This window comes from Stegostoma tigrinum, chromosome 8, assembly GCF_030684315.1.
Source record: "Stegostoma tigrinum isolate sSteTig4 chromosome 8, sSteTig4.hap1, whole genome shotgun sequence".
NCBI lineage: Eukaryota > Metazoa > Chordata > Chondrichthyes > Orectolobiformes > Stegostomatidae > Stegostoma > Stegostoma tigrinum.
In genome coordinates, this window is record NC_081361.1 from 54572977 (window position 1) to 54585247 (window position 12271).

Genomic DNA, 12271 nt, shown 5'->3' on the forward strand with positions numbered 1-12271 from the left:
TCACTTGCCAATCGTGTCTTGAGCCCTCATTCACAGCACCTTTCAGGAACACAACTGCAACACTAATGAGGAATAACTGTATGCAGTTTGACATTTATTGATATTAAGAAGTGATATCTTTGATTCCCAGGTGATGGCTTACTGGTGAGTGTCGGACAGAAGTGGTTCCACCGCAGACGACTGTTAACACCTGGGTTTCACTATGATGTTTTGAAGCCATACGTAAGACTGGTTGCGGATTCCACCAAGATCATGCTGGTATGTTCTTTTCAAAAATCTTTAGCTCATTATTATTTCATTGTTCTGTTCTGGGTTGTTTTTTATAAAGTCCCCTTGTTGTTTTATGGTTCAATTTTCCAGTAAGCACTTATTAATTTCGGCTGGCAGGAAAGAGATCATTTCAGTGCGGCAAGTATACTCATTTATTGCATGCAGAACATATTTAACATATATTGATTACACTCTGGATAATCGGAGTCTACCTGTTGATTTGTGTTTTTTCTTCAGCTAACCAAGATAGACAGTTAACAATTACTACTGCCTGACCATGCCATGCATGGACCAGCCAATCACCACATTCTTCCCATAATGTATACATTGATGTTCCCTTTCTTTATTTGGTTACTTGTCTGTTAGTCCAAATAAGTATCAGATGAGAAGTTTCAACTTTTAGTAAACCCTTTTGCTTGCTGTATTGAACAGTAATAGTACCTGAGAAAATGAATGTTGCTGTTGGAAAAAGAATAAGGGACATTAATTTTTTGAAATATGAATTGAAAGTAAATCTCACCATCCCCATCACCACTCATCAATCTTGAACCACTTGAAAAACAACTGAGCCCACTCCAGATTTACAAGTGAAAATAAGCAATGCCTAAGGCCAAATTGGATAATCCCTGAAAATGGGTGCATTGATCAGTACGTACAATGAGATCATGTATATAATACAGGTTACATAGCAACTTTGTGCTGCCTACTTGATTAAATAACTGCTATATGCATATTTTTCATTAGCTGAGTACACCAGCAGTGGGCATATAATAGTAACATCCTGCTGAACTTAAAGCAACCTGCAGTTATGAAAGGGAAGGTCCATTAGAGCAGATCATGTAGTAAGCAAATCTTTGATGTGAAATGTTGAGAAATGATACAACATGGGAGAAAGCTGGCTCCAAGGTTTACATAAACTGCACATTGAGGACTTGGTAGAAACTATGGAAAATAGGAGAGGTTCACGTACTTACAGGCCCACCCACAAGGGACTACATTGAGCAGCATGGTGGCTCAGTGGTTAGCACTGCTGCCTCACAGCTCCAGGGACCCAGGTTCAGTTCCAGTCTGTGTGGAGTTTGCACATTCTCCCCTTGTCCCACATCGGTTTTCTCCCACAGTCCAAAGATGTTCAAACGAGGTGGATAGGCAATGCTACATTGCCGATAGTGCCCAGGGATGCGTAAATTAGGTGGGAAATGCAAGGTTACACGGATAGGGTGGGATGCTCTTTGGAGAGTTGGTGTGGACTTCTTGGGCCAAATGGCCTGTTCCCACACTGTATGGATTCTAAATGCAGTTGGAGCTGATAGCGTGGAGAGCTAGGTGTCAAACACTCACAATCTGTTTGTCATACCGTAAGAAGTTTAATGATATCATACAAGTGGTCAAGTTCAATGAAGACATCTGCCAACTGCAACACTGGCCTTAACCATTGCTCAAATTACCAGAGTCCTGTCTCTCAACTACCGGCAGTTATAATGCATTTATATTCTTTGTTTTACGCCTCATACACTTAGCATTTTTACAGGCCTCATACCCGCATGTGCCAGCTTGCATACACTCCCAGCTATTCAACCGTACCAGCCACATCAACAAAATAGATTGCACAACCCTCACTGACAGGTTTGATGTACTTACAAGGCAAGGTGAATCAGACCCAACATCAGCAGAAGTAAACCGGAGGGGGCTGGCATATCTATATGTCTTACCTCTAATGGACCATTAGTGGCATGTCCATTGTTGAGACCATGGACTACAACAGGACTGAAATTACCAAAATGTCTTTGTAGCTAATCCTCCCTGTCAACCCACTTCCTCCTCATTTCAAACTTCATTCTGATTTCCAAGCTGCTATATTGTGTTTTGTGTATATGTGTCTTTCCTTTCCTTTCCTCTCCTTCACCAGCTCCAGCCAAAACTTTATCCTTTTGCCTTTTCCTTGTTAGATACAAAGTACATTCTGAGCAAGGAGCAGAAGAACAGCAAGAAGAAAGTGCATCCTCATTCACACAATCAATTTGATTACACACTCCACCACCCGTTCAAATACTGGGACAATTTATTTCAATAATAGTAGAGTTCGCATGTGCACGTGACTAGGCATTGAACAGGGAGCCAGGATAACAAAACAAAATGTGAGGCTGGATGAACACAGCAGGCCCAGTAGCATCTCAGGAACACAAAAGCTGACGTTTCGGGCCTAGACCCTTCATCAGAGAGGGGGATGGGGTGAGGGATTGGATGGGGTGAGGGTTCTGGAATAAATAGGGAGAGAGGGGGAGGCGGACCGAAGATGGAGAGAAAAGAATATAGGTGGAGAGGAGAGTATAGGTGGGGAGGTAGGGAGGGGATAGGTCAGTCCAGGGAAGACGGACAGGTCAAGGATGTGGGATGAGGTTAGTAGGTAGGAGATGGAGGTGCGGCTTGGGGTGGGAGGAAGGGATGGGTGAGAGGAAGAACAGGTTAGGGAGGCAGAGACAGGTTGGACTAGTTTTGGGATGCAGTGGGTGGAGGGGAAGAGCTGGGCTGGTTGTGTGGTGCAGTGGGGGGAGGGGACGAACTGGGCTGGTTTTGGGATGCGGTGGGGGAAGGGGAGATTTTGAAACTGGTGAAGTCCACATTGATACCATTGGGCTGCAGGGTTCCCAAGCGGAATATGAGTTGCTGTTCCTGCAACCTTCGGGTTGCATCATTGTGGCACTGCAGGAGGCCCATGATGGACATGTCATCTAAAGAATGGGAGGGGGAGTGGAAATGGTTTGTGACTGGGAGGTGCAGTTGTTTATTGCGCACCGCGCGGAGGTGTTCTGCAAAGCGGTCCCCAAGCCTCCGCTTTTGTGTTCCTGAGATGCTGCTGGGCCTGCTGTGTTCATCCAGCCTCACATTTTATTATCTTGGATTCTCCAGCATCTGCAGTTCCCATTATCACTCAGGATAACATAACCACAGGTTTTATTACAGAGGACGTAGATGAGGACTTCAAAGGGGAAGGCTGTATAAGAATGCTGATGTTAAAATAACTTCACAGAGGCTGGTATCCATTACCAAATCCCCCTCTGTGTACATGTGCTTAGTACTTGATAGTGGTCTGGTTTCCTCAGCTCTCAAAGTGAACAGAAACTCTGAAACTCCTGTTTATGTCTATCAGCCAGGATTCCCTGATTGGACCAGATTAACTGCCCCAAACAGGGAATTCATATTCCCTGACTGACATCATTACAATTACTGTATCCTTCCCCCTCTAAGTCCAGGAGATAGGCCAGTTCTTTTTCCTGGAGCCTATTCTGGTTTTTTTTTTGCAGCGTGTCAGGTTTCTCCAACTCAGCCTTGGGTACAGGCGGCATGTACTGGACCATAGCCAACCTCCTGTACCCGGAGCATCTTGGAAGAAGTTCATCCTCTTCTTCAGGTTGCAGCATCCACCATGTTCATCTCAGGCTCCAAGTTTTCTTTGACACTAGATGGAAGGGGAGAACTCCCACGTCCCAACACTTTCCAGACATTCAGAGAGACAGGGATGGTTTTACTCCTGCCCCATCTGCAAGTTTGTAGCATTCACATGGTCCACGTGTTTGTTCAGAACTGCCCCTATATCTTTTAATACAATCAGCGAATGTTGCTGCATCACACATCATAATCCCCGAGTCTCGATTTTCAGCAGTTGAATGTTAGTTTCCAAGAAATATGACCGGATGTGAGCTTGTCATAGCTTAAACTGCAGTCATACAACTAATGTAGTTGATTATTTTGTTAATGGGTTTTCATTTATTGCTTTTTGCTTGCTTTCAACATCACTTCTGGAGCTGACCAACATGAAACTTTACCCAATTCACTTCAGCATAAAGCATTTTCCCACCTGTAATATCCTGAGTTCTGGAAATGTAACGCCGCACTTAATAAGAGACTGGAGAAAGAGAAAGTAGACAAAAAAGACAAATAAGAGAAGTAATGCATTTTATTTTTTTCAATTGATCAGTATTCCCTTTAATGATCACTACGGGTTTCTTAAATAAGTTGAAAATGAATTTCTTTGTCTGTACAGGATAAATGGGAGCAACTTTGCACAAAAGAAAACCATACGCTGGAGATCCACCAACACATCAGCCTAATGACATTAGATAGTATTCTGAAATGTGCCTTCAGTTACCGTGGCAACTGCCAGATTGAAAGGTTAGCATTTGAAAAGTGTTACAAGTAGTTTGTAGTGCAGCTTTTTTCATAATGAATTAAAATAAACACATTACCTGCATATATTGTCTTTCACATAATATTATGTTATTTGTAACAAATTTGATTAAATTCTCCCTCTAATGACAGCCCTGTATTAATATTTAACAAGAGGCAATTATCTTAAAATTTTTAACATTGTGAGCTGCCATGATTTAAACATAGACCAATATAAAGTAATAATTAGTTTATAAATCTCATTAGTGCTTCATTTCCTGCACCGCTGAAGGTAGGTGCAGATAATGCAGTGGCCCTTGTTTGTTTGTCTGTAAACAACACATCTGCAAAACCAGTGGACAGATTTCAATTAAATTTAGCACACAAATAGTACATAAGTAAAGGAAGAATTGGTGAACTTTTGGTGAAGATGTATGCACATCTGGATCTTAGAACCTTTTAAAAGATACATTGACATTTTGAGAATGTTGGATGGTGGTGGTGTTTTGCTTAAAATGCTGATGATTATTTCAGTATGTTAGAATGTACGTTAGAACTATGTATGTTAGAACTGCGCACGGTTCTGGACGCCACATTACCAAAAGGATGTGGATGCTTTGGAGAGGATGCAGAGGGGGTTCACCAGGATGTTGCCTGGTACAGAGGGCGCTAGCTGTGAAGAGAGGCTGAGTAGTTTAGGATTATTTACATTAGAAAGACGGAGGTTGAGGGGGGAACTGATTGAGGTCTACAGATACAGACAGGGTAGATAGCTTGAAGATTTTTCCCTAGGTGGGGGACTCAATTACTAGGGATCACGATTTCATGCTGAGAGGGGAAAAGTTTAAGGGAGATATGCATGGAAAGTTCTTTACGCAGAGGGTGTTGGGTGCCTGGAACACGGTGCCAGCAGAGGTGGTAGAGGCTGGCACGATAGTGTCATTTAAGATGTACCTAATCATGTACATGAATGGGCAGGGAGCAGAGGGATACAGATCCTTGGAAAATAGGCCCCAGGTTTAGATAGAGGATCTGGATCGGCGCAGGATTAGAGGCCCGAAAGGCCTGTTCCTGTGCTGTAATTTTCTTTGTTCTTTGTTCTTTATTAGGGATTGACTGAGTATCTGGTGGAATTTGGCACTACAGTCAATATGTTCAGAATTTTAGAGCAGATTGTTGGGAGGCTTTTCATAGGGATGGAAGCTTTTAATACAAAAGATTTATTTTCTTACCAGCTTTCTAGTTACAGACCACCACTAGCCAGGGAAAAGCTTCAAGGAAGAACTGTATAATTTTAAAAAGATTGAGTTAATACTGCTTGACATAGGAATAGACTCCACTGAATTCTCTCTTCCTTTGTGTAATCTGTTGGTTAAAGGTCTTTGTGAAAACTATAATACTGCTCTGTTTAGATGCAGCAATGCTTATTGACTGACCAAGGTCCTGTGTGCCAAGGAGATCCGAAAAATCATCTAACTCAAGATTGAATCACATCAATTTTCAGCTGTCCCAAGTGACTGCTGAAGATGTTCTTCTGACAATTTGCATTGATTTCAGAAGGGTCTGCCGTCTCTCATAATTCTCTCATTTATATAACTTCAATTCAACCAGATATCTAGGACTGGGTATTGTCCACTGCGGCCCAATTCAGCTCCATAGTATGTATTCCAAAAACTGGGATTTTCCACCCAGAGGTTCAGGGTGGGATAGAACTGGGTAGACCGAACCTGTAGGCAGTGGCTAGGTAGGCACAAGTATTTCAAAGGTGGGTGGGGAAGGGGGGTTGTTGCTGCTTGGAGTCCTCTCTTGGTTCTATGGGACTTCATCTAAGCTGTCATAGATGGTGTGAAGCCCTGAAAGCCTCACCACTTGCATCCTGTCATCTGTCACCCACCCTCTGCAGCTCATCACACCCTGTTGAATGCTTAACGATGCCCCTACTCACGACACACCCATGACCCCAGTACCATCCATGCTAATCCATGCCACACACCACTGACCTTATAGCCCCTTATACTCTGCGTGCCACCTCCATAATCACTGACCTTGTCTCCACTATAGACAAATATCATGTGGGAAAGAGGGAAAAAAAAAAGCTAACAACCTAATACAGCTCTCCTAACCACAGGTCTAAGTGAAAAAAAATTCATCAAATCCCTTCAAAGCTTTTAAATCTCCTCATGTTGCTAACCTCTCATTAAACAGAGAAACGTCTTTTCAGTTGCTGCCATCATAGCTAATCCTCATCGTCTCTTTAAGCAATTGGCAAAATATTGAACTCCGAAACTTTTTATGAGATAATGTAGCTTTGAAGCTCCATCAGATATTTGTAATGAAGTCGTAAATCTTGAGAAAATGCCAACAGAGAGCACAATTAAAACTGTACAATCAGATGCTAATTTTTTTTCAATCACGGCCAATCAGAGCAGTCCAGCAGGAGGCGTTTACTAAAACTTTCATTGTCAACTGCAGCCAATTGTTTTATGCTTAAAACAGGGCATTTAAAATAAAAACTCATCATGACAATTGCATTCACATTATCAGTCCTTCAGGAATAATCAAATCTACTCTTGTGTCTTTCTAAGCGCTGGTTAAAGTTCAGGAACCAACCAAAATAAAGATTTGCTACAATTCAGCACTGCGTTTAAATTGCTGTACTGTGTTCTGGCTGCCCTCCAGTGTGAATCATGCATCACACACTTTCCTCTTTCCACAAAAAATTAAATCTGCCAGAAATGGAGCAGTGGGGGCGCAGGGTGACTCTGGCATCTGGAATGCTTTTGCAATTTTTAAGTGTTACTTTTAAAATAGGGGGTGCGTTTTGAAGAGGGTTTACCTAGGTATACAAAGCAAAATGATTTGGCAGCATTGCAAAGTAACTAGTTAGGTGATGGTAGCCAGGTGGGAGAGAGAGTATAAATTTTTAAAAATGCAGCAAATAAGATCAAAGAAAGAAAAAGCTAATATATGTGTAAAATTAATGGCACATTGCATTCAGAATAAAATAAATGAATTAATGACACAAATGCAGGTTAATGGTTATGGTCATTTGGCCATTGTCCAAAAATCACAACAAGGAGATCAAAGCTGGGAGCAACATTTTCAGGGGGATATGTGATTTTTCAAAAGGACAGGCAGGAAGGAATGGGTGAGGGAGATCATTTTGCTGGTATGAGATGGAATATGTATAAATGTAGAAATGAAAGATATAGAATCCATATTGTTGGGCGTCAAAAATAACAAGGAGAAGATACTATTGGGAGTGATCTATACACCCTCTAACAGTGGCTATACTGCACGACAGAGAATAAAGCAGGAAATAATCAAGCCATGAAAAAAATGGCATTTTTAAAACAAGAATGATAGCTGATTTTAATCTTCGTGTAGATTGGGAAATTCACTTGGCAGAGGTAGCCTGAGAAAGAATTTATAGTGCATTTTTTTAAAAACAAAATGTTGTGGATCCATCCAGTGATCAGGCTATTTTGGATCTGGAAAGTTTAATGAGGAAGGTTTAATTGATTATCTTAGATTAATAGTTCCTCTAAGGAAGAATAATTATAGCAGGGTGAGATTTAATGTTTGAGAGCGAGAAAGTTGGGTCAGTAAACAACAGGTGCGAAGTTTATATAAGGGTAATTATAAAGGAATGAGGGCAGAATGGCTGGAGTTAACTGGGAAATGCGTCTATCAGAAAAAGTAATAGATGAACAATGGCAGACATTTTAAAAAGTAGTTCATGACTCACAACAGTGATAAATTCTACTCAGGAAGAATGATTATGAATAGGGGATAAACTAATCATGTCCAAATAAGAGGTAACACAGTGTGGAGTTGGAGGAACACAGCACACCAGACAGCATCAGAGGAGCAGGAAAGTTGACGTCTCAGGTTCAAAACCACGATGTCAACTTTCCAGCTCTTCTGATGCCACCTGGCCTGCTGTGTTCCTCCAGCTCGACACTGTGTTATCTCTGACTCCAATATCTGCAATTGTTCCTATCTTCATGTCGAAGGAAGTTCGGGATCGTGTCAAATTGAGACAGAAACATGCAATTTGGGAAAAGATTAGTAGGAAACTAGAATCTTGGGAAAAAAGGTATTAAAAACAACAAGAGACCCAAAACGGGAGAAAATAAACTTCAAGGGTGAACAAATAAGTAATATAAAAAAGGACAGTAAGTGCTTCTTTAAATTTATTAAAAACAGAAGAGAAAGAACAAAATGAACATAGGCTTTTTAATGGAAACAGTTACCTATTGGCCAGTTAGCTTATAATTATAATTAAGAAAAAGTTCAGATCTTAGAACTTAGAATCCGTACAGTGTGAAAGCAGGCCATTTGGCCCAGTGAGTCTGCACCGACCATCTGAAGAGCATCCCACCCACACCCTATCCCCATAACCACCATAGCCAACCCACGCATCCCTGGACACGATGGACAATTTAGCATGGTCTATCCACCCAACCTGTACATCTTTTCACTGTGGGAGGAAGCCAGAGCACCCAGAGGAAACCCATGTGCACACAGGGACTATGTGCAATCTCCACACAGTCACCCAAGAGTGGAATCAAACCTGGGTCCCTGGTGCTGTGAGGCACCAGTGCTAACCACTGAGCCACCGTGCCACCTCTTTTCTCTCACCCTACCTCCACACCACTGCTCCAAGCCCCCCCACCCCCGACCAAATCTACTATAAAGGATATTTGAGAAGTGCAAGATAAATCAAGCAGAGTCAGAATGGCTTCATGAAGGGGAAATAATGCCTGACAAATGTATTAGAATTCTTTGAGGAGGTAACAAGCAGGATAAAGGGGATCCAATGGATATAATGTGAATTTTATGAATTAACTATCTTCTCTGGTAAATTCAAGCCATTTCACCCTCATTCCTTTAAAATTACCCTTATCTAAGCTTTGCACACTTTCTGACTCAGGCGATATCTGGATTTTCAAAAGGGATTGATAATAGGCTGGATATAGGGCAACTTAATGAGGTAAGAGCCCATGGTGTTGGAGACATTATATTAGCATGGGTAGAGGATGAGCTAACCAATAGAACATAAGGCTGGAATAATGAGGGATGAGGCATTTTCAAGATGGTAACTATAACTAATGGAGTGCCACAGGGATCAGTGCTGGGCCACAGTTATTTACAGTTAATATTAACTTAGATGAGGGAAATGAATGTACTATCACTAAGTTTGCAGATGACACAAAAATATTTGTGAAGACAAATAGTAAGGATGACACAGCATCTACAGAGGGATGTCAACCATTTAAGTGAATAGACGAGAAAACTTGGCAGGTGGATTATAATGTGGGAATTTGCAAACTTATGAGCTTCCACAAGATGAACAGAGGAACTCAAAAGTTTTTATATGGAGAAAGACTTCAGAATGCTGCAGCACAGATAGATTTAGTTTTCCCTCATACATGAATCACATAAAACTCATGTACAACTTCAGCAGTTAATAAAGAGGGCAAATGAAATGGTGACCATTATTTCAAAGGGAATGGAGTATCAAAAGTAGCTAAGTCTTGCTAAAACTATACAAAGGCAATGGTTGGATCACACATGGGATATAGTAAACAACTTTTATCCTCTACTTAAGGAAACATATATTGATTGATTGATGTACCATCATGCGTACCAAAGTACAATGAAAAGCTTTGTTTACGAGCAGTACAGGCAGATCATAGTAAGCAAGGATGCGCAAATCAAAAAGACTTAGACAGAGGCATACAGGTTGCATTGCACAGGGCGTAGGCTAGAGTCTAATAATGGCCAGGAAGAAGCTGTTCCTGAACCTGCTGGTATTTGTGCTAAGTCAGCCTGGTGGAAGACGTTGTAGGAGATCATTAATGGGGTGCAATGGATCATTGATGACGTTGGCAGTCTTTCTGCAGCATTGAGCTGTGTAAATGGAGTCCATGGATGGAAGCTTGGCTTCTCTGATGGTATTGGCTGCCCATACCATCTTCTGTAGTTTCTTATGGTCCTGAGCAGAGCAGTTGCATTCCAGGCCGTTACGCACCTGGTCATTATGCTTTCAGTAGTACATCTTTAAAAGTTGATGAGGGTCATTATGGACACGTCAAATTTCCTGAGCTGCTTGAGAAGGAAGAGGTATTGTTGTGCCTTCTTGAACATCACATCTCTGTGGGAAGTCCCACACAGGTTGTCGGCTATCGTCACTCCGAGGAACATGACACTCTCCACCTACTCAACCGCAGTTCTGTCAATGTAGATGGGGGTATGTTCGCCCCCTTTCTTTCTGAAGTCAATTATTAGTTCTTTAGTTTTGCTGACATTAAGAGAGAAGTTGTTTTCATTGCACCACGCCTCCAAGCCCCCTATTTCCCTTCTGTGTTTTGACTCATTGTTGTTAGGTATCCGTCCCACGACTAGTGTCATAAGTGAACTTGTAGATGGCGTTCATTCAGAATTTGCTAACACAGTTGTGGGTGTGCAGGGGGTACAGTAGGGCACTGAGAACGCATCCCTGGGAGGTTCTAGTGTGGAGTGTTATTGTGGAGGAGGTGCAGTTACCTATATTCACTGAATGCAGTCTGTGGGTCAGAAAGCTGATGATCCAGTTGCAGAGGATTGAGCTGAGACCAAGGTAATGGAGTTTCAAAATCAGTCTGGAGGGAATAATGGTGTTGAAGGTGGAGATGTAGTCAAAGAGCAGGAGTCTGATATGAGTGTCCTTGTTGTCCGCATGTTCTGGAGATGAGTACAGGGCTAGCGATATGGTGTCCACTGTGGACCTGTTACACAGGTAGGTAAATTGTAAGGGATCAAGGCATTCTGGGAGACTGGAGTTGATGTGGGCTATGACCAGCCTGTCGAAGCACTTCGTAATTATTGAGGTCAGAGCCACTGCTTGGTCGTCATTAAGGCACATTGCATGTGTTTTCTTGGGTACAGGGTTGTTGCTTGTTTTCTTGAAGCAGGTGGGGCCTTTGGTTTGTAGAAGGGAGAGGTTGAAGATGTCAATGAACAGCTCCACCAGTTAGTCTGCTCAGGATCTGAGTGCTTGGCTAGGGATGCTATCCGGGCTCATCGCTTTTCTTGGCTTGACTCCCAGGAAAACCGTTCTGACGTCTGCAGCGGTGTCAGAGGGAATGGGTGTGCCTGGGGTTGTTGGGACATTCTGCTTAAACCAAGCACAGAAAGCATTGATTTGCCAGGGAGGGATGTGTCTTTGTCAGCTTTCTTACTCTGCTTCATTCTGTATCCCAGAACATTGTTTACTTCTGTGATCATAGGCACGACATTCAAGATGAAGCTTTTAAACTGAAGTTCTCTTTGTACAAGTTTGTTTTGACTGATTTCTCCAAATTAAAGAAAAAAGCTCTGTGATAAAATTTTAACAGTTGAACTTCAGAGCCTCATGCAAAATCATAGTCTTTTAATGTTGTTCCTTTGATAATTGACCAAGTCTGGTGACAAAAGAGTAATTAAGTAAATTCTTCTGTGAATTTCTTGTCAAATTTGAAGTCCTACTACTGAATGTAACAGTTAAATCAAATAAATCTGCTAGTTTAAAATGTTGGAAAGTAACAAACTGGCAATTCTCTACTCTCCTGACAGACAGGGAAGGGAATAAAGCTGAGAAGTGCATCCTTCCAAGTAGTTTCTTCTATAAATGCAAGTTATTCCCGATGATAATTAGTATTGTTTGAATACTAAAGGTTTATACAGGCATCCAACATTCTGAAGTCAGCAGAGGACCGGATTCTGGCTTGCGCTTGTGTGACCCATACAAGCAGTCACAGATTATTTTGTACAAGCCAACGAGGAGGCAGTGGCAACATTCATTCCCCAA

At 41.9% G+C, this 12271-nt stretch overlaps 1 protein-coding gene across 7 annotated transcripts in view; it reads left to right on the forward strand.

Annotated features, from left to right (window-relative positions):
• The window catches only part of LOC125456413 (cytochrome P450 4B1), a 72909-nt gene that overhangs the window by 36274 nt on the left and 24364 nt on the right, over positions 1 to 12271 (forward strand). For all 7 annotated transcript variants that reach the window (XR_007248444.2, XR_007248445.2, XM_059647885.1 and 4 more), the window contains exons 4-5: positions 131 to 258; positions 4316 to 4443. Coding sequence is in view for 5 of the 7 variants with exons in the window: in XM_059647885.1 (XP_059503868.1) it covers positions 131 to 258; positions 4316 to 4443 (256 nt within the window). In the remaining 2 variants the exon portion in view is untranslated. The remainder of the gene's footprint in view (positions 1 to 130; positions 259 to 4315; positions 4444 to 12271) is intronic.